The 27,774-nt window shown below is 37.3% G+C and overlaps 2 protein-coding genes across 11 annotated transcripts in view; both read left to right on the top strand.

The window, feature by feature from the left end:
• TENT2 (terminal nucleotidyltransferase 2) overlaps positions 1-24,268 on the top strand; it is a 74,022-nt gene extending 49,754 nt beyond the window's left edge. For 7 of the 9 annotated variants that reach the window (XM_024247345.3, XM_024247347.3, XM_054555666.2 and 4 more), the window contains 4 exons: positions 6,783-6,919; positions 17,456-17,547; positions 19,949-20,028; positions 22,827-24,268. In XM_024247345.3, the coding sequence (XP_024103113.3) occupies positions 6,783-6,919; positions 17,456-17,547; positions 19,949-20,028; positions 22,827-22,901 (384 nt within the window). In that variant the 3' untranslated portion in view covers positions 22,902-24,268. Of the gene's footprint in view, positions 1-6,782; positions 6,920-17,455; positions 17,548-19,948; positions 20,029-22,826 lie in introns of those variants that run through there. The other 2 variants (XM_054555671.2, XM_063724447.1) reach the window with 1 other exon arrangement.
• Positions 24,269-24,364: 96 nt separating this feature from the next.
• Positions 24,365-27,774, top strand: part of CMYA5 (cardiomyopathy associated 5) — a 105,905-nt gene continuing 102,495 nt past the window's right edge. For both annotated transcript variants that reach the window (XR_008525323.2, XM_002815688.6), the window contains exon 1: positions 24,365-27,736. Coding sequence is in view for 1 of the 2 variants with exons in the window: in XM_002815688.6 (XP_002815734.4) it covers positions 27,588-27,736 (149 nt within the window). In the remaining variant the exon portion in view is untranslated. The remainder of the gene's footprint in view (positions 27,737-27,774) is intronic.

The following is a 27,774-nucleotide window of genomic DNA, read 5'->3' on the forward strand; positions in this document are numbered from 1 at the left end:
GCATCTTCACCAGGAGTAGATTCTGTCTCGAGAAACTACTTTTCTTTGCTCATCCACAAGAAGCAGAACTTCATCTGTTAAAGTTTTATCATGAAATTGCAGCAGTTCAGTCATATCTTCAGGTTCCACTGCTAATTCTAATTATCTTGCTGTTTCCACCACATCTGCAGTTACTTCCTCCACTGAAGTCTTGAACCTCTCAAAATCATCCAAAAGGGTTGGCATTAACTTCTTTTAAACTTCTGTTCATGTTGATATTTTGACCTCCCATGAATCATGAATGTTCTTAACGGTATCTAGAATGATGACTCCTTTCCAGAAGGCTTTCAATGTACTTTGTCCAGATTCATTAGTGGAATCACTATCTGTGGCAGTTATAGCCTTGTGAAATGTATGTCTTAAATAATAATACTTGAAAATGAAAATTACTCCTTGATCCATGGGCTGTAGAATGGATGTTGTGTTAGCAGGCATGAAAACATTAATCTCTGTGTACATCTCCATCAGAGCTCTTTGATGATTAGGTGCATTGTCAATGAGCAGTAGTAGTAGGTCTCAACAGTGGGCTTAAAATATTTAGTGTACCATGCTGTAAAGAGATGTGTTGTCATCAAGGCTTTGTTGTTCCATTTATAGAGCACTGGCAGAGTAAATTTAGCATAATTCTTAAGGGCCCTGGGATTTTGGAACGGTATATAAGCATTGGCGTCAACTTAAAGTCACCAGCTGCATTAGCCCCTAACAAGAGTCAGCTTGTCCTTTGAAACCTTGAAGCCAGGCATTGATGTCTCTTCTGTAGCTGTGAAGGTTCTAGATAGCATCTTCGAATAGAAGCCTGTTTCATTTACACTGAAAAATCTGCTATTTAGTGTAGCTGCATTCATCTGTTGTTCAGTGTAGCCATGTTAATTTAGCGAGATAACTTCTGGATAACTTGCTATAGCTTCTTCATAAGCACTTGCTGTTCACTTTGTAATTTTATGTTACGTAAATAGCTTCTTTCCTTAAACCTCATAACCAGCCTCTGCTACCTTCCAACTTTTCTTCTGCAGCTTCCTCACCTCTCTCATCCTTCATAGAATTGAAGAGAGTTAGAGTCTTGCTCTGGTTAGGTTTTGGCTTAAAGAAATATTTTGGCTTGTTTGATCTATCCAGACCAATAAAACTTTCCATATCAGCAATAAGGCTGTTTTGCTTTTTTTTAATCATTGATGGCGTTCACTGGAGTAGTACTTTTAATTTCCTTCAAGAACTTTTCCTTTGCATTCGCAGCCTGGCTGTCATTGGTGCAAGATACCTAACTTTTGGCTTGTATTGGTTTTCAACATGACTTCTTCACTAAGCGTAGTCATTTCTTGCTTTTCATTTAAAGTGAGAGATGTGTGATTTTTCCTTTCACTTGGACGGCCATTGTAGGGTTATTAATTGGCCTAATTTCAGTATTGTTGCATCTCAGAGAATAGGGAGGCCCAAGGAAGGGGAGAGGGACAGGAGAATTGCCTGCCAGTCAGTGGAGCAATCGGAATACACATAACATTTTTGATTAAGTTTGCAGTCTTATGTGGATACCATTTGTGGCACTCTAAAACAATTACAGTAGTAACATCAAATATTACTGATCACAGATCACCATAACATATAATAATAATGAAAAAGTTTGAAATACAAGAATTACCAGAGTGGAACACAGAGACCTGAAGTGAGCACATGCTGCTGGAAAAATGGTACTGCTCATAGACTTGCTAGATGCATGGTTGCCATAAACCTTCAATTTGTAAAAACTGCAGTATCTTCGAAGTACAGTAAAGTGAAGTGCAACAAAACGAGGTGTGCCTGTATATATACAGTGGGCCCTCTGTATGTGGGTTATGCATGCATGGATTCAACTGACCACACATCAAAAATATTCAGGAAAAATAAAAATACAACAATAAAAGTAATACAAATAAAAAATATAACAACTATTTAGTTGGAGTTTACATTGTATTAGGTATTGTAGGTAATCTAGAGATGATTTAAAGTGTATGAGAGGGTGTACATAGGTTATATGCAAATACTTCACCATTTCATATAAGGGACTTTAGCATCACCTGGAGCCCTGGAACCAGTTGCCTAGGAATGCCAAGGGACAACTGTACACACATATATAGCAACTTTTTCATTTTAAAAATTGACCTAATATAAGGAAAGGATCGATCAATTACCTGAAACAAGCTATAAATGAATACCTTTGAAAAGATTTAGCCAGCCGTGGTGGCTCATGCCTGTAATCCCAGCACTTTGGGAGGCCGAGGCGGGTGGATCACAAGGTAATGAGATCGAGATCATCCTGGCCAATGTGGTCAAACCCCGTCTCTACTAAAAATGCAAAAGTTAGCCGGGTGTGGAGGCACGCACCTGTAGTCCCAGCTACTCCGGAGGCTGAGGCAGGAGAATTACTTGAACCCAGGAGGCGGAGGTTGCAGTAAGCTGAGATCGTGTCACTGCACTCCAGCCTGGGCGACAGAGTGAGACTCTGTCTCAAAAAAAAAAAAAGAAAAGATTAAGAAATTTTGGTGGAGATTTTTTTTTAATGGTTATAAAACATTGTTTTAAAGTTGGCACTACTTGGATTTTGAAAGCATAGAAAAATTAATTTGGAAATAATACATGAAAAGTTTTAGGAGGTAACCACACTGTATTGTATAAATGTGCAATAATAATGATATGTGGCATATACTAAACAGTTAATAAATCCTTACAACAACCATCTGAGTATTTTTCCTTTCCTTGTATTATAAATGATGAAGCTGAGGAAAGCTAGGTAACTTGATTAAATGCCTGCAGCTAATAGAGGGGTGATGCTTCACTTCAGTCTGACTTCAAAGCTAATGCTCTTAGTCACTTCATTATAGTACCTTTACTTTATGTTATATACTTACCTTGATCTTACAGCTTGTAAAATCTACTAAAGTCAGATATAATTAAAGGAAATTTTATGGTGAATCTTTAACATACATCACCAGATTAATGATGACCTACCTGCGTGTAATTCAGATATCTTTGCAGAAACTTCAAGATATCACTTAGTTCTTTTTCTTCTCAGGCAGAAGTATTCCCTATCATGATAGTTTTTCTTTTCCTTGTAACCTTCTTTAACATACATTTCTAGGATCTCATAATTCATATCGTTAGGAAATTATGCTTAATCTCTTTTAATAACGTAAATTTCTGTTTACCTGGAGATGGAAAGTGATCATCTTTGACTTAAGCCTTTCATCATTTAAAGAACAGTTTTCAAATAGAAGGTTAGCCATTCTAACTTATTCCAGAAAGTGCTTAATTGTCCAAATTTCAGAGTTTGAAGGTAGCATAAGATATCATGGGACAGTCTCAGAAAAAAATGATGGAATCTGGCAAAAGGTATTTTTGGCATTATTATAGACAGTTCTATGAGCAGAAGTGGTGAGAGTTCTCAGATGTTTTCCAAGGGGTTTTCTATTTAATTTTTTTTAACTTGAAGAGAAATGAAAGATTACGTGTCTTCTAAAGGATCCACACTTAAAAATCATTTGGAAAATGTTTTCAGGAGTTAACAGGTTATACACTTGATTATCAGAAGCCCAGAATAAAATATCAACCTAAAAAATACAATTAATCTTCCCTCTATATAGGCACACAAGCAACAGTAAAAATTTGTAACCCAAAAATGTATTTATTAAAGAGATGGATGTTATCAGTTTAATTGCTATTCTGTGGACTGACTTTGTAATTTTAAGGCTGTTTTCTTTCTCTTTGACTTTTTGGTTGCTCTTTATGTACTTTCTAAAATATTAGTTTAAGTTCTGAACCCCCTTGTCCTATCTGAAGTAGCGTGTATTTTTCTTAAATACATAACTAAAGTGGGGAAGCTCCCTTTTAAAGAAATTCTTTTTTTTTTTTTTTTTTTTTATGAGACAGAGTCTTGCTCTGTTACCCAGGCTGGGATGGAGTGCAGTGGCGTGGATTCGGCTTACTGCAACCTCCACCTCCCGGGTTCAAGCGATTGTCTTGCCTCAGCCTCCCGAGTAGCTGGGATTACAGGCACCCGCCACCATGTCCAGCTAATTTTTCTATTTTTAGTAGAGACGGGGTTTCACCGTGTTGGGCAGGCTGGTCTCGAACTCCTGACCTCGAGGGAACCGCTCGCCTCGGCCTCCCAAAGTGCTGGGATTACAGGCATGAGCCACTGCGACAGGCCTTAAAGAAATTACTTGTTGAAATTTTAAAGCAAAGAATCTTTCTGTAATGTGAATGATCATTAAAAACTGGGGATTTCTTTCCTTTTTTTTTTTGAGATAAGGTCTTGCCCAAGCTGGAGTGCAGTGGTGCAATGATGAGCCCTCCTGGGCTCAGTTGCTTCTCTCGCCTCAGCCTCCTGAGTACCTGGGACGACAGCAGTCATCACCATGCCCAGTTAATCTTTCTATTTTTTTTAGAGATAGGGTCTCACTAAGTTGCCTAAGCTGGTCTCAAACTCCTGGGCTCAAGGATTTCATAATGCATATTGCTATGAAATTATACTTAATGTATTTTATTTGATAATAACTTAAATTTCTTTCTGTTTGCCTGGAGATGGAAAGTGATCATCTTTCACTTAAGATTTTGAAGAACAGTTTCCATATAGAAGATTAGCCAGTCTAACTTATTTCAGAAAGTGCTTAATTGTCCAAAGATTGATACTTCTGCCTTGGCCTCCCAAAGTGCTGAAATTACAAGCTTGAGCCACCATGCCTGGCTTAGGGGATTTCTTAAGGATAGATAGAATTACTGTTTACTGGTAGCTGCCTTTAGGTGTCCTCGTCTTTTTCAGTTTTGGTTTGGATTTCTGCTTCAGTTCTCCCTCAATAAGCATGACCTGACTCTCTGTGCATGATCGTGAAAAAGTACAGTGAAGCTAAGAGAAGACTGGCTAAATTGTTGGTCTCAGGTCATTCAGTATTTTAATGGAGTGGATCTCACGACTCTTCAGTTCCTAATGTCATAATTGCTGACCTTTTTCTTTAAATTACTGAAGAAAATAAAAATTTTAAAGGAGGTACAATCATTTTTAGACTTCAGATAAGAAAATGACTTCTGTTTTAGCATATTCAGTTCATAAATTGAATGCTAATTGTGCTTGGTGCTAGGAATCAAAATTAGTAAGAAGCTTTCAGAGCAGGAGCTATTAAACAGTGACCTACTTATTTGATCTACATTATACCTTTTGTTTGATTTGCCAGAAAATAACATTTAAATTTTATAATTTTAAATATTGTCACCCCAAGTTCAATTTTATACATAACAAGTAAGAGTTAAAGGGGAATAGAGGCACTGCATCTGTTCTTCCTTCTGCCTTTAGTCTTTACTAATTGAGGTTTCTTTCCTACCTCAATAGTAGCCCCTCCACTTTTAGACAATTAAAATTTCTACTTGAATCTTAAAATGTAATTAATACTACAGGTGTTAGAAATGTAAGGGGAAAGTCCCATGTTGAGTATCAACTTTATGAATTTGGTTGGAATAGAATTTTTATTCTGAGAGAAAGGTAATCACTTCATAGTAGTTAACAATTATTGATAGAATTATAGGTAATGGAACAAGGGAGGAGATATTTTTGTTTTCTTGCTCCTTTGTTTTTATTCATATTTTGGGGGCACTAGCATTAAATGATGCACTATGCTGTTTCTCTACTACCATTATTTAGAGTCTCCATTTTTTAACTTGGCATTATTTAGATGTCTTTAATTACATTAGTATCTATAAGCCCAGAGTTGAGGTAGTTTGGAATCTTAACCGTAGTTGTCATTCTGCTGCCTTAACTAATTGCTTTTTTTTTTTTTTTCACCAAAAAAAAAAAAAAATCCATTTCTATTCTGACGGCAGTGGAGAAATACAGAAAACCATCCTTGATGGCACTGTGCAAATTACCTTGCATTATTTTCTAATTAATATGTATAAATGACTTAATAATTTTGATAGTACATTTAGTATATTTGAGAGCCAGAACTTGCTGTTAATAGAGGAAAAATGGATATGAAAGTGAATGGGATAACATAGGAAAACAGAATAAGTACCCATTAGTATTCTTTCTAATAGTCATCTTTGTTCCTGGATTTCAGGCAAATAATTGAAATCTTTTACAAATATTATGGTAAAAGCTTGCTGAATATTGCTTGTTGGTATGTTTCCTATCTCATTTTCCCTGCCTTCTTTGTCTTTTCAAGCTTGATTGAGGTTGAACATCTCGCTTCTTTTCCATCTAAGATACAGAAACAAAGCAAAATTTATAAAATCTTAAAATTAGTATAAGTACTATTTCTATATTAAAGTTACTCTTACGGCCTTTGAGAGAAGTTTGAAGTGACAGAAAAAACTTACTTTGTGCTTAATATAGCCTTTATACATTAAATATAACTGCTCTTTGTAGGAATAATTAAGAATGAGATAACCTTTATGAAGAAATCTATATGGTATTGGGTAGATCTTGGTTTGTATAGTAAGGTTTTATTTATGAGTTAGAAAATCTTCTGCTAAATAGCGATCTGTTTGGTAACTGAGTGATATACTGAAGCCAAGGATTAGAATGTTAGTTTTTCAGGTACATTCTGGCCTACTGCAAATACTGGTGAAGTCTTTACTGGAAGAAAAATTTCAGGTTTCCAAATTGCCAAATAGAGTAAATTTCTTTCTTTTTCAAAGAGGAGCCTAGTTCAGGATTTATAAAGTTTCTTAGTGTGTGTTTTAAATGGCTTTACATTTTTTTCCCTTCTTCTTTTTGACAGGAGTCTTTTAGTCCTGCTATACAGCTGCACCTTGTACATCAAGCTCCATGTAATGTTCCTCCTTACCTCTCAAAGAATGAATCAAACCTTGGGGACCTCTTACTGGGCTTTCTTAAATATTATGCTACAGAATTTGAGTAAGTAAAACTTTAAATTGTGTTTCTTCACTTATATATATGTGTGTATATATATATATATGAATATGAATATATAAGTAAATGCTACAGATTTGGTCAGGAGCTGTATTTGTCACTTCTAGTGCTGTAAAGTTGTCCAGAAATGTATAGTTTATAAAATTTCCTATGTGACAATGAATTATTGGAAGCTAAATAGATTTTATATTCTTAGCTAATAAATATATTAATAGTTCAGTAGGCCCAGTTTTAGTTGATTTCAATAGTGATAGGCCCTATGTGTTGGTCCTGTGCAGGTGCTGTGTAGTTTGGAACATCCATTTTCTATACACTTAAAATGTATAGTAAAAAACACTGCTAAGAAAGACTAATGAAGATCTATTTAATACTTGGCATCTTCATAAATAGTTGTGTTAGTATGATATACAAATCGAGGAATGTGTCTTTTCCTTTTTTCTTTTCTTTTTGGAAGATGATATGTAAGCATAAAACAAAGAATGTATAATCAGGCTGGACAGAACTGAAAGTTCTTATGTGAGTTCTAAGTCCAGAGAGAATGGAGTTAGGAGTTACTTGCAGCTCTTCTGATCAATCTGGAAAAGCTTGAGGTGGGAGGAGAGAAGATTTAGGAATTGTACAGTATTAGAGGCAGGTACAGTTACCATTGGATACCACTTTGAAGAAGTTTGCATAGGGTAATAATAATAATAATAATAATAAATTGCTATTACTAGGTGGGAAAATGGTTCTAAACATATATTTATTATATTATTATTTATATTTATCATTTCATTCCGTTTACGTAATTGTTATCTGGTGTGTGGTGTATTATGCCCATTTTACCAGTGAAGCATAGAGAGGGGGAGTAACATGCTCCAAGATCACATAGCTAATAAGAGTAGTATTTCAGGCCAGGCACGGTGGCTCATGCCTGTAATCCCAACACTTTGGGAGGCCGAGGCGGGTGAGGGCGCGAGTTCGAGACCAGCCTGACCAACATGGAGAAACCCCTTCTCTACTAAAAATACAAAATTAGCCGGGCGTGGTGGCGCATGCCTATAATCCCAGCTACTTGGGAGGCTGAAGCAGGAGAAACGCTTGAACCTGGGAGGTGGCGGTTGCAGTAAGCTGAGATTGCACCATTGCACTCCAGCTCGGGCAACAAGAGCGAAACTCTATCTCAAAAAAAAAAAAAAAAGGTAGGATTTCAGATAGCTTTGACACAGAATTCACACTTAACTGTCATACTTACAAGTGTGAAAAGGTAAGAGCTTTTATTTATTTATTTATTTATTTTTTGAGACGGAGTCTCACTGTGTTGCCCAGGCTGGAGTGCAGTGGCGTGATCTCGGCTCACTGCAACCTCTGCCTCCCTGGTTCAAGCAATTCTCCTGCCTTAGCCTTCCGAGTAGCTGGGACTACAAGCACCCATCACCATGCCTGGCTAATTTTTGTATTTTTAGTAGAGATGGGGTTTCATCATATAGGCCAGGCTGGTCTCAAACTCTTGACCTAGTGATCCGCCTGCCTCAGCCTCCCAAAGTGCTGGGATTACAGGCGTGAGCCACCGTGCTCGGCCACGGAGCTTTCATTTATATTAAGATGAAGAAAGATTAAAGACTGGATGAGACATAGTACATAAATAGACTGTGAAGGTTTAATGGTTATTCTAGAGTTCTCTTTAAGATATTGCAATAACAATAGCTAATGTTTAGTGAGAATTTATCTAGTGTGCTCTAGTGAGCTGAGTGATTCCCATGGATTTCAGTTAATCCTCACAATAACCTCTGTCAAGCTTAGGGAATTTGTGTACATGAAACTTGCCCATGGCAATCTACAGCTAGATTGTGGGAGAGTTGGGATTCACTTTCAAGCTGGACTCCAAAACTACATTCTTAATTGTTAGACTGTATTGACATTGTTTATTATGTTATATAAATTAGGGACTGGGGGATGTTTGTGGAGGGGGAAAAGGATTCACAGAAGAAAGATACATTTCTCCCATGTATAGTGTAGGATTAGAGCATCTGTATACAAATACCTTGAAAATCACCTGCTTTGTTGAACAGAAACAAGATAGTAGATGTGTAGGTTTGTATGTTAGTTTAATATTAAAGGAAACTAGTCTGCTGGGTCAGATGATGCTGATGCTTGGAAAGAGGTTTCAGAACTTCACCATCTAGTACATTTATCGTTTCGTATGAGATATTTTCAGAAATTTGAATGTGGGGATCACAGCCAAGAATGTAGTCATGGTAATAAACTAGATGCTGTATAAAAGAATTATGGCAACTGTTAAAAATGTCTATAAGGATTTCTTCTGAACTTTGAGGTAATCATTTAAAAAGTTCTTTTTTCTTTTTCTTTTTTTTTTTTTGAAACAGTCTTGCTCTGTTGCCCAGGCTGGAGTGCAGTGGTGCGATCTCAGCTCACTGCAACCTCCGCCTCCTGGGTTCAAGCAATTCTCCTGCCTCAGCCTCCCAAGTAGCTGGGATTCCAGGTGCGTGCCACTATGCCCGGCTAATTTTTTTTTGTATTTTTAGTAGAGATGGGGTTTCACCATATTGGCCAGGTTGGTCTTGAACTCCTGACCTCAAGTGATCCACCCATCTCGGCCTCCAAAAGTGCTAGGATTACAGGTGTGAGCCACTGCGCCTAGCCAAAAGTTCTTTTTTCTGAAAGACAAAACATTAAGTGACTGTTAAGGGATGCTTGAGTATATGGTATAAATGTTGCAAAAGTTTTATATGGTCATTTAAAAATTACTATTTTTTGGCCGGGTGTGGTGGCTCATGTCTGTAATCCCATCACTTTGAGAGGCCATGGAGGGGAGATCACTTGAGCCCAGAAGTTTGAGACCAGCCTAGGCAACATGGCAAAACCCCCTTTCTACTAAAAATACAAAAATTAGCCAGGTGTGGTGGCACATGCCTGTAAACCCAGCTACTTGGGAGGCTGAGGCACAGGAATTGCTTGAGCCAGGGAGGCGGGGGTTGCAGCGAGCTGAGATTGCTCCACTGCACTCCAGCCTGGATAATAGAGTGAGACCCTGTCTCCCAAAAAAAAAAAAAAAAAAATTACTATTTTTCTTACCTACTTCACTCACACCTTGCTGCTGAAATACTTGTTTTATTTGTTACTTTTTGTGGGTACATAATAGGTTTGTATATTTATAGGGTATGTGAGATATTTTGATATAGGCATACAGTACATAATAATCACATCAGGGTAAATGGGGTATCCATCACCTCAAGCATTTATCGTTTGCATTACAAACAATCCAGTTATCCTGTTTTAGTTATTTTTAAATGTACAATTAAATTATTATTGACTATAGTCACCCAGTTGTGTTATCAAATATATATCTTATTCGTTCTATTTTCTTGTACTCATTAACCATCCCCACTTCCCCCTCTCCCTGCCACTGCCCTTCCCAGCCTCTGGTAACCATCATTCTAGTCTCTTATCTCCATGAGTTCAATTGTTTTTAATTTTTAGACCCCACAGATAACTGAGAACATGTGAAGTTTGTCTTTCTGTGTCTGGCTTATTTCACTTAATGTCCTCCAGTTCCATCCATGATGTTGCAAATGACAGGATCTCATTCTTTTGTATGGCTCAATAGTACTCTATTGCGGATAAGTACCACATATTATTTATCCATTCCTCTGTTGATGGACACTTAAGTTCCTTCTAAATTTTGGCTATTGGGAATAGTGTTACAAAAACATGGGAGTGCAGATATGTCTTCAGTATCCTGATTTTCTTTCATTTGGGTATATGCCTAGGAGTAGGATTGCTGGATCATATGGTAGTTCTACTTTTAGTTTTGGGGAAACCTCCAAACTGTTCTTCATAGTGGTTGTACTAATTTACATTCCCACCAGCAGGGTATGAGGGTTTCCTTACCAGCATTCATTGTTGCCTGTCTTTTGGATAAAAGCCATTTTAAGTGGGGTGAGATGATACCTCATTGTAGTTTTGATTTGCCTAAGTCTGATGATTAGTGATGTTGAGCAGCTTTGCATATACCTCTTTGCTCTTTGTATGCCTTCTTTTGAGAAATGTCTGTTGAGATCTTCTGTCCATGTTTTAATTGGATTATTAGATTTTTTCCTATAGAGTTGTTTAAGCTCCTTATATATTCTGGCTATTAATCCCTTGTGAGATGAATAGTTTGCAAATATTTTCTCTCATTCTATGGGTTTGTCTCCTCACTTTGTTGATTGTTTCCTTTGCTGTGCAGAAGCTTTTTAACTTGATGTGATCCCATTTGTCCATTTGCTTTGGTTGCCTGTGCTTGTGGAGTATTACTCAAGAAACCTTTGCCCGTACCAATGTCCTGGAGAGTTTCCCCAATGTTTTCTTGTGGTGGTTTCATAATTTGAGGTCTTAGATTGAATTCTCCAATCGATTTTGGTTTTTTCTATATGTCGAGAGATAGGGTTCTAGTTTCATTCTTCTGCATATGGATATCTAGTATTCCCAGCACTATTTATTGAAGAGACTGTGCTTTCCCTAGTGTATGTTCTGGGCACCTTTTTTGAAAATGAGTTCACTGTAGATGTATGGATTTATTTTGGCATTCTTTGTTCTGTTCCATTGGTCTATGTGTCTGTTTTTATGCCAGTCCCATGCTGGTTTGGTTGCAGCTTTACTGAATTTGTTTATCATTTTAAGATTGAGATAACTTCAAGGTATTCAAGTGGAGATACTGAGTAGACAGTTGGATATATAATCCCAGAGTCAGGAGACAGGCCACAGAACTAAATATTTGGGAGTTGTCACCAGGTAGATGGTATTTAAAGCTATGAAACTCTGAAAAAAACCAAGGGAGTGAATATATAGATGGAAAAGAGAAAAGGGCCAAGCATTGGGTACTCTAATGTTAAGAAGTTTACAGTTTACAGTTAAGAAGTTTACAGGAAATGCAGGGGATAAAGGAATATGTATTGTTAAATGACACAATAAACAGAGAGACAGACAAATGCAGAATGTAGGCATTCTGGGAAATACCTGGCCTAATCTCCTCAAAAGTCAGTATCATTAAAAACAAACAAGGCCGGGCATGGTGGCTCACGCCTGTAATACCAGCACTTTGGGAGGTCGAGGCAGGCAGATCATGAGGTCAGGAGTTGGAGATCAGCCTGACCAACATGGTGAAACCCCATCTCTACTGAAAATATAAAAATTAGCCAGGCGTGGTGGTGGGCACCTGTAATCCCAGCTACTCACGAGACTGAGGCAGGAGAATCGCTTGAACTCAGAAGGTGGAGGTTGCAGTAAGCCGAGATCGCGCCACTGCACTCCAGCCTGGGCGACAGAGCGAGACTCCCTCTTAAAAAACAAGCAAACAAACAAACAAAATGTGGGGGGAACTTTATTAGATTTAAAGAGAGAGAACAGTCATATACAATGCATGAACCTTGATTATAATCCAATTGGGGTGGGGGATCTATAAAAGGTATTTGAGTTACTGTTAATTTTCTAATTGTTGTTGGTGTTATAAAGGAGAATGGCTTTATTCTTAGGAGATATATACTGAAGGATACAGAAATGAACTTTGATGAGGTGTACAGGTTGCTAAGTGGTTCAGTTCAAAATACACACACGCAAATGTGGCAAAATGTTAACACTTGTTGAATTGTTTTTAAATTTTATACTTTTAATTTTTTTGTATTTGAAATTTTTCATAATACATAGATGATATAAAAATGAGATTGGGAATGAGAAGGAACTAATATATGAGTCTAGGAAGAAAGAATCATTGAGATAGGAGGAAATCCAGTGGAATGTGGTATCTTGGGAATCCAGAGGAGAAAAAAATGTTTTGAGGAAGGAGTGATTATCTGTGTCATTATTTTTTGATAGATTGAGTAAGAAGCTATATGGACTCCTCTGGACCCTTGACAGGAACAGTTTCTGTGGAATAATGGGGATAAAAAGCATAGCGTTATTGGTGTGGACTCAAGACAGAGGGAGAAGAATTCAAAATGGATAATGTAACTCATTCTCTAGAGCAGAAAAAAACAGGGTAAAATTAGCGTGTTAAGTGGAGTCCAGTTTTTGTTTTTATTGTTGGAGAGGAGAAATAACCCATCTTGATGAAAAATTGATGATACCAGAGAAAAGCATAGTAAATTTTTGGAAATAAACTTGTTTGAGTTAAGAATGGTTGGAATCTAGAGCACAAATAGAATAGGAGCACAGATAATTCATTAATAATGATTAAAAGTAGAATATATGGACACAGGTAAATGTAGCTAAATCAGTGTGGTTGGAGCTAGTAGGAATTACCTTTGGATTGTTTTAGGTTTTTAGTGAAATGAGTCAGGGACATGTGCAGGTAATGATTGTGAAGGTGGAAATTTGAGAAGTAAGATGAAAGTATGAATTGTCATATACTAGAGTAAAAGGGTGGATTAACTATGGAAAGACAGTACGGTTGGGGGTAGTAACATTAAGAGCCCTCTTTAGCTAAGTGATCATTAATTTAAAGTGTGATCATTCTGTATGGTTGCATCTCTCCACCCATGTTCAGCTGTGTGGGAAAGAATTGGAATAGATTTAATCAAGGTTGTGTTTCAGCCAACCAAGTTCAATGCAGCAAGCGTGGGTAAGAGTTGAGAGTATGTGAAAGGGAGTGATTTTAATAACTGACCACGCATGGGATGTATTACATTCAGTCTTGAAAATGTGGGCACAGAGATGCCTATAGGACATCCAGGTGACAGTTTCCAATAGCTGGTTGTAAATGTTAGCCTGGAACTTAATAGAAAGGTCAGAGCTGGAGAAGGGATTTGGGAAAGAAACATCAGATTATTGGAGCCTAAGGTGTGTACTCTAGCATTAGAAGATTCAAAGAGGCTGAGCCCTGATGGATACTAACATTTAAAGGTTCAGGTAGAAGGTGAGAAGCCAGTCAAAACAGAACTCTAGGATTAGAGTAAAATTTTTTCCCTACCTAAGACATTTGAAATTCCTAACAAAGTTTTCTTTCTGTTTGCTTCCCAGCCCATAACAATAAAACAAAATTATATATATTTGTTCACTTAATTTTACTAGTGTGTATATATATATATACACACACACAGCCATATGGTATCAGACTCATAATTTTGACTTTATTAGACTTGAATTTTTCTTTATGTCGCTTAAGACAGCATTTCCAGTTTAATCAGTTGCCTCAAAATAACTTTCTGTGGTCACAAAAAGAATGGGGCTGGGCACAGTGGCTCACACACCTTGGGAGGCTGAGGTGTGGGCAGATGGCTTGAGGTCAAGAGTTTGAGACCAGCCTGGCCAAGTAGTGAAACCCCGTCTCTACTAAAAATACAAAAATTAGCCAGGCATGGTGGTGGGCGCCTGTAATCCCAGCTACTTGGGATGCTGAGGCAGGAGAATTGCTTGAACCTGGGAGGCACGGAGGTTGCAGTGAGCTGGGATTGCGTCACTGCACTCCAGCCTGGGTGACAGAGCAGGACTCTGACTAGTAAATAAATAAAAAGAATGGCTAAAGAGAGTTTATTGATGAATGCCAGTCTGTTAACATTACCAAAGAGAAGAAGCAAGTACCTAACTTGCTTCTAATATAATTAGTTGTCTCAGTTTTATATTTAAAAGATGATCATGTATTATCAGCATATTTTAGATTAAATTAAGTCCCATATCTGTTCTTCTTTCTGAAACATCTCTCTTGTGTAGATTCTGTATCTTATTTTACACTTTAATTATTGAGTGACAATAACAGATTTTTACATGCTAAGCAAATTATGTTAGAGAGTAGATTAGTATGATAAAAGGCTTAGGTTATGGGCTGTGTTTTAAAGAATGAAATATTTAGGGAAGATATTTCTAAATTACCGTTTAAATTCAACTCTTGAGAAGACCATTTGAGTCCAGGAGATTGAGGCTGCGGTGAGCCATGATTGTGCCACCGTACCCCAGCCTGGGCTTGTCGACAAAGCCCTGTCTCAAAAAATATATAAATAAATCTACCTTTAGAGTACAAAGAATATAAAATTATATGTCATGTTTTAATGATTTGAAATGTTTAACAATCTAGAAATATTTAAAAGTTCTTTGAAAGTGCAGTAGATTGAATCAGTCCAAAGAGTAGTGATTCAAAATACTCTTTTTTCTTTTTGAAGCACTTCAAATGATGTAATCATTTTAATAACTGCATTATTTGGGTTTATTGTACATTGAAACTTAAATGATATCTGGTAAGGGATTATAATGAAATGAATATATCTCTTAACATATATCTCATACTGTTTCTGTGACCCAGTTTAGAACCAAGTAGTGGCATGTAGTGTAAAATCGGGATTTGTTTTAGTAGAAATACAGTGGTAAAGATAGAATTTTTGATTTAAGGAAATAAAAGTTGTAATTTAACAGCAGGATATAGTATTTCAATATTCCAAACTCTTCTGAAAGATAAAAATCAATCTATGCCCTGTAAAAATAATGTTTACAATTTTAATTCTGCAGATTTAGTTGTCCTATAATCTGTTATTAGAAAACGAATAGTCTCAAGGGAAAATTCATTTTATTAATAAATTTGACTTAACTAGTATAAAGTGAAGGGATGCAAACTGTAGTATGTAACCTTGTTTGCTTCAGGATTGTGGCTATATAACTCCCCTCTTTACATTGTTATTGTAAGGAAACAATGTAAGAAAATTGTTGGAAACATTTGTGTGGATTTTTTTGGTTTTTTTTTTTTTGTCTTTTTAAGATAGGGTCTCACTTTGTCAGCCAGGCTGGAGTGCAGTGGCACGATCACAGCTTACTGCAGCCTCAACCTCCCCTTGCTCAGGTGATCCTTCCACCTCAGCCTCCTGAGTAGCTGGGACTGTAGGCACCACCACGCCTGCTACTTTTTGGATTTTTAGTAGAGACATTTGAAACAATAGAGCAGAGTAGTCTTTCTGTTTGGGTCTGTACTAATGGAACTGCAATACATGAGGGATCTAAAACATTTTCCTGTAACCGATACTAAGTATTTGCATTTGACAACCCACTTAATTTTTAAAAAGCACAAATTCTGATATATATATATTTTTAAAGAACTTAAAACTTTCTTTATAAAATATTTACAAACTCCTCTTGATCAGAACAAAAATAAATTATACTTTCAATGTGCTTTACAAGAATAAAAATTCACAAGATGCAAGATTTTTCGTGCTTATTTAATATAGAAATTAATCAAATTTCTATAAACAAATGCCATACAGGACCTATGATTATATTCTTAGAAATTCTCTTTTTGATAAATAGAGGAGAAGTGTAGGGTAAGTGTTGGAAGGTCCCAAGCGATAATCTTTCTCTGCTTGCTTAAATGATAGAGAAAGCCAAATACTACTTAAAAAATGGTATCAGCTGTTCCTCTAATTTATTTTTCTCTCATATACAAGCTGGGTAGTCATATACTTTAAAATGTTCCTTGAAAAAAAGAAAATACTTGTAATAACCGTTAGATAAACCTTTTTTAAAAAATGTAAAGTTAGTATGTACTGAAGACTGGACAGTTTACCTTCAGGCCTGCTGATGAAATTGTTTTACTTGAATAAAATTTTACTCTTAACAGCTGCATCTGATATACAGCCATTAAGTATATTTTCATAGAGTATTAATTTTGCTTTCCTAAAACAGCTTCTACTTCTATTGGAAAATTTCAAAATTTTCTCCCAAATCATACACATAAAGATGTACCTGAACGAAAACTATTTAGTAATACAAGAAGATAACACTAGAAGATTATTTCTCTCTTAACAAATAACAGATTGTTACTGCGTTGTTAACTATGACCATAGTTGTTTTTGTTTGTTTGTTTACTTGTACTTTCTTTTCTTTTCTTTTCTTTTTTTTTTTTTATTTTTTTGAGATGGAGTCTTGCCCTGTCGCCAGGCTGGAGTGCAGTGGCATGATCTCTGCTCACTGCAACCTCCACCTCCTGGGTTCAAGCGATTCCCCTGCCTCAGCCTCCTGAATAGCTGGGACTACAGGTGCATGCTACCGTGCCTGGCTAATTTTTGTATTTTTAGTAGAGATGGGGTTTCACCATCTTGGCCAGGCTGGTCTTGAACTCCTAACCTCATGATCCACCTGCTTCAGCTTCCCAAAGTGCTGAGATTACAGGCGTGAGCCACTGCGCCCAGCCTGTACTTTCTTATTTTTCCAGTTACTTCATTTTTTTCAATAAATATGTGTTGAAAACCTGGTATATACTATGCACCTAGGTGAAGAGTGAAAAAAATAAATAACCAGTATCTTGGAGCTTTCATCCTACTTGAGGGAGACACAATGAAGAATAACATAATAAATAGTAAATGTAAGAAACAAATTCTTAGAAGATGATAAGTGTTGTGGAAAAAAAAATAGAGGTGAGAAATAGGGATTGTGGTGCTGAGGGTTGGGGCACAGGTTTCAGTGTTCCACAAGAAAATTGGGGTAGGCCTTACTACTGATACAATAAAAATAATATAAGAGAAATTATGAAAATAGTTAACATGGTTACTGTTTTTCTTCTTATAGCTGGAATAGTCAAATGATTTCAGTTCGTGAAGCCAAAGCCATTCCGAGGCCTGATGGTATTGAATGGAGAAATAAATACATCTGTGTAGAAGGTAGTTTTCTGTTGACCATCCACGTATCATCATGGTACTAAGAGAATTACTTGAGTAATTTCAGCTGTGTTTCAGTTAAAAGTAATACATTTATGTCTGAAGTGATTTGTAAGTCTTTTAGTTTAAAAATTTTAATTTAAAAAAATCATGTAAAATTTTTTAGGTATGAGAAATAATAAACATAAACTTTAGGCATTCACCCTTTCTAGCTGGTAAGATTCGAGCTGTCTTTATCCCTCTTACTTGTGGTTGATGGACAATTTCATGACTTACAGATGGAAGAAAATAGAATCTTTATGTGTGATTCTTATATTGACATAAAATGAGTTATATTCTTTTATACTTAAAATATTAGTGCAAGTTGGACTTTTATAAATAGAAATTGATTTTGCTTTAAAAATTAAATGATCTGAAAAAATTTTCTTCTCTAAAATTAATTTACATGTAGTTGAATATATCCTTGAGACATTTTGAATAGAAAACTGACTTCAAGGGATAAAATTATTCTCATAGATGCTAAATTGAAGACCTTTGTAAATCTGGAGGTTAAAAAGTATAAATAGTTGAGAATCAGCATTTGTAGAAAACATCAGATTTTGGATGTTTTAATCTTGAATTATATGCAGTATTTTAAGAGTTTGTGAATATGAAATTAAATCTCCTGCTTTGGTGTGCTAATAAATTGCACTGGGTGGGCATTATTTTAGTTACTTGTGTTCAGTTGAATACTAAACCCTGTTCTGAAGTGCTATGATGATGCAATTCGGTATAATTTGGCATATGACCTTATTCTGTTAAGGAAAAGAACCCCACAATACTGTGATAGTAAACTGCTTTTTAACATAGCCTTTCTAAGCAATAAAAAATAAGCAAAAGGAGTATTTAAAATTATGGGCCTGTGTAGATTATATGACAAATCTAAAAGTTTTGTCCTTTCCATCAGATTCCCTATTCTTCCATACTTTTTCTAGGTCTTTCCCCTCAGTTACCTTTCCTCTTACCAACAACTTCATTCTTTCTGCCTCCAGTCTTTTGCTTTCAGCTTTAAGACATATATAGGTCTTCTCATTCTTGAAAAATACTCTTTATTTGGTCCTACTGGTTCTTCTATGCATTTTTCCTCCTTTTTCTGTGCTAAAATTCTTAATTTCTAGTAATTTTTACCTACTGCTGGCATTATTTTAGACATTTCATCTCATTCCTGATGCCTTTAGTTATCCTTGTCTTCTCATTACTATCTTCAGTTTCCTCATACTCTTCTGGTTTCTTCCTATCTCTCTATGTGGATTCTTCTTTCTTGTGGGTGAAAGGTGAGTGGGATGGTGGTGTGAACATGGAAAGTATGTATATTGGAGACACACATACATAAAAACTGTTCCTTTGTTTTTTTCCTATCTTCTGTTTGCTTTTCTCTTTTTCTATTTTCTTTTTCTGCCAAATTTCTCATGCAAGTTACTTCTTTTTTCTTTTCTTTTCTTTTTTCTTTCTTTTTTTTTTTTTTTTTTTGAGATGGAGTCTCTCTCTTTCTCCAGGCTGGAGTGCAGTGGCGCGATCTCGGCTCAACTGCAACCTCCACCTCCCAGGTTCAAGTGATTCCCCTGCCTCAGCCTCCCGAGTAGCTGGGACTACAGGCGTGCACCACCACGCCCAGCTAATTTTTGTATTTTTAGTAGAGATGGGGTTTCACCATGTTGGCCAGGATGGTCTTGATCTCTTGACCTCGTGATCCACCCTCCTCAGCCTCCCAAAGTGCTGGGATTACAGGCGTGAGCCACTGTGTTTGGCCAGACTTCACTGTATCTTTTTCTAAACCATCCAGTTGGGCCATAACTCCCTGCATTGTCTTCCATTTTCTCCAGTATTGAACCTCTACCTTCAAAGGACAAATCAGCTTTTAAGTTAAAATTAAAGTTACCTTTCTGTGATATTTAACATTAACTGCCTCTCTTCGATATAATGCTTTCTTCTTTTTGATGACTTTTTATTATTTTCCTAAGGGTAGGTCTTTGACCCTCTGTAATTTTTCAGAAACCTTATCCACATTTATGATTTAGACTTAACACACCTATGCTGATGACTTTCATTTTTGATCACCCTCTCCCTTGAATTCCATCTACCTTATTAGGCAGTTCATAGTATATTAAGCTTTTCTTTATTTTTTTATTTTCTTTATTTATTTTATTTTATTTCTTTATTTCTTTATTTTATTTATTTTCTTTATTTATTTTCTTTATTAGATTTATTAGTATATAAATCTAATAAAGATATTAGGCTGACCCATCTGAAATTGCAATTTTTGTAGGTCAAAAACTGTTAACATATTGACAGCATCAAACCTAAAAAAGAAACTGTAGCTCTCATTTTAATATTTTTTTCTTTACATTTGCATTTAACATTGCAGAACCTTTTGATGGAACAAATACAGCCAGAGCAGTGCACGAAAAGCAGAAATTTGATATGATCAAGGATCAATTTTTAAAGGTAAACAATGCATTAGATCAACCCTAGAAACATTGGTAGACTAGTATGCTTTAAACAGGAAAAAATACGTGTGTAATAGAACAGAATGGTTTCTCTTCTGTGAATCCATTAATATAGCATGATAGGGAACTTATTATTTGAATTTAGTTAAACTTTTCCTTCAAAGAGATCTGGCTCTGTTTTTATTCACATTGCTTTCACTTTCATAGAAATAAGCATTTTCTCTTTTCTTTTTGAGACGGAGTTTCACTCTTGTTGCCCAGGCTGGAGTGTAGTGGCACAATCTCAGCTCACTGCATCCTTCACCTCCCAGGTTCAAGGGATTCTCCTGCCTCAGCCTCCCAGATAGCTTGGATTACAGACGTGTGCCACCACACCCAGCTAATTTTTTTTTTTTTTGTAGAGACAGGGTTTCACCATGTTGGTCAGGCTGGTCTCAAACTCCTGACTTCAGGTGATTCACCCCGCTCTTCCTCCCAAAGTGCTGGTATTATAGGCATGAGCCACCGTGCCCTACCAAAATAAGCATTTTCATAGTGACCTTATTAAATTTCTAAAATGAGTGGATAAAACCTAATGGACTCTTTTCCCTCCTTAGTATATTGGGGAATTTATTGTGGCCTTAGAAGGAAGCTGATGTCTGATCCATGCTTTTTCTAATGTATACCCCACTGTCACAGGAATTAGAGTGCTGTTTTATCTTTGTTTATATTTAGTAAAGTTAAAATTTATGTATATGTCTGTGTCTATAGTATGAATTTATTCATCAGTGATGTTGCTAGATGTGGTCTTAATCTTCAGGGACTTCCACAACACATTGTAGAAATGCCTTGATATATGTATTGAGACATGGAGGGGAGGGAAAGCTTTGTAGAAGAAAAAGATGAGAGAATTGCAAAGATCATTTTAGAGGCATACTTTTTCATTATCTACACATTCAAGTGGACTTTATTTTAATGATAATTTAAAATGCAAGTATTGAGGCATGAGTATCACTGGAACCCAGGAGTTCGAGGCTGCAGTGGGCTATTATCAAGTTGCTGCACTTCAAGCCTAGACAACAGAGTGAGAGACTCCACCTCTAAAAAAAAAAATGAATAAAAATAATGGCCAGGTGCAGTGGTTGACACCTGTAATCCAAACACTTTGTGAGGCCAAGGCAGGAGGATTGCTTGAGGCCAGGAGTTTAAGACCAGCCTGGGCAATGCATAGCAAGACATAGTTCACACACACGCACACACGCATGTGCGTGCACACACACACACACCCCCCCCCACCCCACCTCACCCCACCCCACCCCTGGGTGTAGTGGTATGCACCTGTGTCTTAGCTACTGGGGAGGCTGAGTGGAGAGAAAAGCCTTGAGCCCAGGAGGTTGAGGGTGCAGTGAGCTGTGATTGTGCCACCGCACTCCAGCCTGAGCATGAGTAATAGAGTGAGACCTTGTTTCAAATAAATAAATAGATAGATAAAATATAAGTATTCTATTACAAGCTGTCCTTCAAATGAGACTTTCTTAATTTGGCAACCAGAACAGAAAATTTGTCTTATAGAAATTCTTTAATTTTAAAACAAATATTCAAGAGAATATTTTTGTCTGTCAGATTAAATTGAGAACTCAAAAACAGCAATGCTACATTGGTGTTCTTATTGATGAGTGAGCTTTCATTTAGGATTGTTTAGTTGTAAAACCAGTACTTTTAGACAATTGAATAACTGACATGAGACTAGAATACAAAGATCTGCAGTCACCAAGTAGTGAGACAGATTTTTAGCTTGTGAACAAGTTTCTTTTCTTCTCCTTATCAATTCAAATCACCATTTGAATTTTCCAGAGGCATACATAAAGTGCCTTATTGTAAATTTACTCTCTCCTTCATAAATACGATATATTTTTTTGAGACAGGGTCTTGCTCTGTTACCCAGACTCAGGCAGCCTCAATCTCCTACGTTCAATGATCCTCCCACCTCAGCCTCCTGAGTGCTGGGACTATAGGCGTGTGCCACCATACCCAGCCAATTTTTGTATTTTTTGTACAGACAGGGTTTCACCATGTTGCCCAGGCTGGCCTTGAGCTTCTGAGCTCAAGTGATCTGCCCACCTCAGCCTCCCAGAATTCTGGAATTATAGGCATGAGACACTATACCCAGTCTCATAAATATTATTTTTAATGGAAAAAGCTAGTAAAGATGTAAGACAGTCAATCAAATAATTGAAATAATCCTCTCTTCTCAAATCCAAAGGTTTTGTCTTAATTACCTTGCTATTTTTAGATCGAATTAATCCGTGAATAAATATTAATATTGTCAGTTGTATCTTTCAGTACCACCTATGTGCCCATTTCTTTATTAATGAATTGGAACCATAAAAATATAGAGTTTTTAAATAACATTTTCTTTTCTGATGACAGAAACAATACTTACACTGTGTTAAAAACTTGGAAAATAAAAACTCAACCAGCCTGGGCAATACAATGAGACCTTGTCTCTACAAAAAAAGTTTAAAAATAGCTGAGCGTGATGGCACACACCTGTAATCCCAGCTACTCAGGAGGCACAGGTGGGAGGATCTCTTGAGCCTGGAAAGTGGAGGTTGTAGTGAGCCGAGACTGCACCACTGCACTCCAGCTTGGGCGGCAGAGTGAGACCTTATCTCAAAAAAAGAAAAAACTTGAAGGAAAAAATTATTCAAAATTTTATCACCTAGAGAGAACCAACTATTAACATTCTTTTAAACTCTCAGTCTTTTGTTCTGCATAAATTTTAGGTTTTAAGAATGATTTTTCTTTTTCTCCCAGTCATGGCACAGATTGAAAAACAAGAGAGATTTGAACAGTATACTACCTGTAAGAGCTGCTGTCCTGAAAAGATAACTGGCCTCTATTTCTTAATAAATTCTTCCAAGAAATAAAGAACAATAGTTTCATCATAATACATTATGTTTACCTCCATCATAGTTGCTTTTTTCATAGTTCTTGTTTTCATGTTTTATTTTTAAAAAGACATATAAAGATTGCATATTTTATTATGACATTTCCTAATAAAACCCTTTGATTTAAAAATGTATTTTTGAAAATGTTTACATTGATGATGAGTAATATTGCATGTGTTTTCAGGTGATCAGATAAAATATATTTTGGGAAATTAACTGAACAAATAAAAAGTTTTTGATATAACTTCAATTAATTGTACCACATGCTAATCCTGAAGAGATGTGTAGAATTTTGGAAAGGGTCTAATTCATACATGCTTAAAGTATAACCTACGTTAGATAGTTTGTTGTCAAAGTCTGTTCTAGTAAAGTGAAGATTCAAGTCAGTTGTTCAGTTACTTGAAGCAAAACGAAATCTTTCATTTCAGTCAAATCACTGCAGTCATGAAATACTGAACAGTTGCCTTAAGTCTTTGCTTGACTCACTGGGGTAGACTGAGGCTTTGGGTGTGTCTGTATTAGCATTTCATTAGTACTTCACATGCTTTTGATGTACTCTTGAGATTGCTTTAAATTTTGTATTGAAACAACAATACATTTTGCACTGTAGTAATAGGAGCACTAACTCTTACAACAGTTAGTGAATTGTTTTAAAGAATCAGTTCAGTGTAGACGTTTTGAAAAGATTGTTTCCTGTGCTTTATGATAGCTTAGTGCAATGTGCACTTCTGTTTTACTTGTCATTTTCCTGCTCTATTTTCTCTGTGACATGAAGCAACAGAAACTGAGATCAAAGTTAAGATTATATCCTGTTTGTAGTATCACATATTTTTCTGTGTACAATTATAGGATTGTAATCTAAACTGGAATTTTTAGGCAGTAAGCCACTACAAAATGTTTTAGATAAGACACAATAAAATTATTATAAATAAAAGCTAAATGTTTGTAAAAAAATCTCTTTTTTAGTATTTCTTTTTTCACGTGAAAGAAGTGATAGCTGCTAAAAAAAAGCTACAGTGTTTATTAAGGTTCTTTTTGATTTATGTAAATATTTGTAAATTGGTCAGTGCCTGTAAATTTAAATATAAAAAGTAATCTTGAAAACAGTTTTAACTTTTTCAAAAGGACTATGTCCAACATTTTTTAGACCTGCTGTAGTACAGTTTTGTACCTCTAATGTATTTTTTTTTGCAGACCAAATGCTAAAACTTTTGCTTTTCTTTGACTTGTAAAAGGTGCACATTTTCATTTTCTTCTTTAAGTTCAAATTTTTGTATGATGTCAAATGCAATAAAATTTATATATGGACATTGTTGAGGTGCTTTTTTTTTCTGTGAAAATCTTTGCTTTGAGATGAGACCGAGGCTATAGTTATCATCTAGAACTGAACTAAATCTACTTATTAGCCAGCTAACCACATCAATATCTTATGTCTCTGGCATTATGAGGAATGAAAGTTTACACATAGTGAATTTTTTAGATTCCTGATGTGTAACACTTTTTATGCATTTGAGCTTTTCATATTTTGGGAATTTTTCCTAAAATTGATACTGTGCATCTCTTAATCAGAATGTACTGAGTAGAGTTAATATTCTAGTGATGACTGGGTAATCATTATAAGCATTAGTCATAGTACTATTCAGTAATACTGTGCAACTTTCAGGGATGGGTAAGTATGTACCCTCTGCCTAATAAATGCATTTCCATTTATTAGGAAATGCCAGTATTATGACATTTCCTAATAAAACCCCAGAATTTACCATGGTGTGGGTTCCTTCACTGTCACTGTTTTCTCAGTTTTCAGTGGCCCCACCCTTACTACTGCTTCTTTTCATTTGTTTTACCACGAAAAACAGATCAAGAAGTCACTAAACTTAGACCCAATTCTGTATCAGTAGACTGAGGCCTGAAATTATGCACATGTGACTGGCCAAATATGTCAGATAAGTGAACTGTTAATATATGAGAGAATTTTCTAGACTTTTAAGTTATTAATCTCAATTATTTGTGTGGTGAGTACTAAATTATTTTCTGTTTGTGTTGATCTGTCCATTTCTGTATATAGTTGTCCCTCAGTATATTGAGGGATTGGTTCCAGGTCACCCTGTCCTCTTCAGATACCAAAATCCACAGATGCTCAAGTCCCTTATATAAAATGGTGTAGTGTTTGCATATATCCTACACACATTCTCTTGATACTTTAAATCATCTCTAAATTACCGGATACCTAATACAATGTAAATGCTATGTAAATAGTTGTTATACTGTATTGTTTAGGGAATAATAATGACAAGACAAAAAGTCTATACCTGTTCAGTACAGATGCAACCATTCTTCCTCCCTCTCCCTACCCCCTCCCAAATATTTTTCATCCTTGGTTGAATTCACATCCTACATGGATACGGAGGGCTGACTGTATTTGCATATGTTGTTAAAGTGGTGTTTAAAATGTGCAATCTGTACTACAATTCTAAATTTTAGATTGATTTGAACTAGGATCTTCGCAAATAAATCTCATAGACATTAATGTTTGTAAGAAATTTTTAATTAAATGATGGAAGGAACATAGAATGGCTACCTGTGATTTTGATTAGTGTTTAACAGATTGCCACAGCTGCGATTGAATTCCTTTTGTCCTTGGGGACATTGGGGATTACTGATGGTGAAGTCTAGCTGGTGTTAAGAGAATAAATATTGCTGATGCTAAACCTGGTTTAGTGAGCTGTGGAAGCCTTGACTCTGCTGTTTTCCCTCCTTATGCCCCACTAGCTGATGTATCTGTACTGTAATTCAACGATTTACAGTTCATTACCTCCAGACATAATGCATGCATACCAGCTAGTGTAACTGGTGAATAATCCCCAGCTTACAGTCATATTTAACAACTCTGTGACTTGCTATAATTAAAAATAAATGTTAACTCTTCTAGCCATCAAATCATTCTCATGAAATGAATATCTTTATTGTAAAGTTACCTCAATTTGTACATAGCAGGTCTGGTTCTGTTCTCTTCAGGGAGCATCCATTATATGTACCTGCTATGTGCTAGCTACTTTGCTAGTGTGTAGGCTTGTAAGGGATGAGGATGGTGGGACAAAGAAGAGTAGTAAACTTACAAAGTCTTCTGGGGAAGGAGATACAAACATAATTTGAATATAGCATTATGTGGGAACCTGGAAGAGAGGTACTGAGTTTAACTTTGGGATTTCAGAGAAAGGTGGTGATCTTGAATGATGGGTATCCTGGTAAAAATGGGACCAACTTTTGAGGCAGAAGGAATTGGGTTAATAAAGACACAGTGGAGTGACCTGACAATGTTGGGAACTCCTGACTTCTAAAGACACCTGACTAGCTGGGCGTGGGGGCTCACACCTGTAATTCCAGAACTTTGGGAGGCTGAGGTGGGCAGATCACCTGAGGTCAGGAGTTCGAGACTAGGCTAGCCAACATGGTTCAACCCCATCTCTACTAAAAATACAAAAATTAGCTGGGCATGGTGGTGCGCGCCTGTAGTCCCAGCTACTCGGGAGGTTGAGGCAGGAGAATCGCTTGAACCCAGGAGGTGGAAGGTGCACTGGACCGAGATCGCGCCATTGCACTCCAGCCTCGGCAACAAGAGCAAGACTCCATCTCAAAAAGAAAAAAAAAAAAGAGTAGACAGGTAAAACATGGCCTGTTAGGCAACCGTTACCTTTGTGAGGATGTTGGGGTTCAGTCTTTGAGCAGTGGGAAGCCATTGAGGGGTTTTAACCACAACTTGATCCGGGGAAAGGTTTGGGGCATTTGGGCCAGTTTCAGACAAAACTTAGCTTTTTGCTAACGTGGGGGAAATTGCTCCTCCTCAAGGTTTAAGATGAGTGGAGATAAAGTTTCTTGGCTCAATAACAGGGACCGCTGAGCAAGAAAATACACAGTATATTGACTTGCGATATAAAGAGAGCCGGGACGGAACACTGGTTCAAAACTGGGCTTTTGAGCATGGCACACCTAGCTTTATTTCTCATTGGGTCATTTTACTAGCAATGACAGCCTAAGCTGCTGGAGCTCTTCGGAGCCTCAATTTCCTCATCTGGGAAACCAGCACTACAGTAAAACCTTCTACAGGTACCACCGCAGAATCGAGGTAATGAAAGCGAGACCCTTAGCAGAGTGCCTGGTAGTTAAGTGCCCAGCTCAGGATATTGTTTGGGATAAAGGGTCCAAAAAGTAGCTCAGCTCAAAACCGAAAAGACTCACTCTGGAGGAAATAAGAGACGGGGCTAAGTTGCCTTTCCTCCTTCGAACCCCCTGGTGCAGCCGGAGCCCGCGCCCCTTAAAGTGATCTCCAGTTGCCCGAAAGGCCCGCCAGGGATCTGGCGAAACGGGGGCGGGGAAGGGCTCAGGGAAGAGGAGAAGCTGAGCCCGGGCCCCAGAAGGTTGGTGGCGAAACTTTGACGCCTTCTATTTAAAGTCGCGGGGCTCGCCCGTCCCCGGCGCCGGGAACCCGAGCCGCCCCCGCAGGGGCAGGGCTGGGGAGGGCAGGGGCCAGAGCAGTCGGAGGGAGAACACCAGGCGCGGCGCGGGCGGCTCCGGCTCCGGCCCCGGCCCCGGCCCCGGCCCCGGCCCCGGCCCCGGCCCGGGAGAGGCGATGGCGAGCCGCGATAGCAACCACGCTGGCGAGAGCTTTCTCGGCTCCGACGGGGACGAGGAGGCGACCCGGGAGCTGGAGACCGAGGAGGAGTCGGCGGGCGAGGAGGACGAGACGGCGGCGGAGTCGGAGGAGGAGCCGGACACCAGGTAGCGCGAGCCTCTCTCCTCGGCCCAGGGCCTGCAGG

The sequence above is a fragment of the Pongo abelii genome, chromosome 4, assembly GCF_028885655.2.
Source record: "Pongo abelii isolate AG06213 chromosome 4, NHGRI_mPonAbe1-v2.0_pri, whole genome shotgun sequence".
In the NCBI taxonomy this organism is placed as follows: Eukaryota; Metazoa; Chordata; class Mammalia; order Primates; family Hominidae; genus Pongo; species Pongo abelii.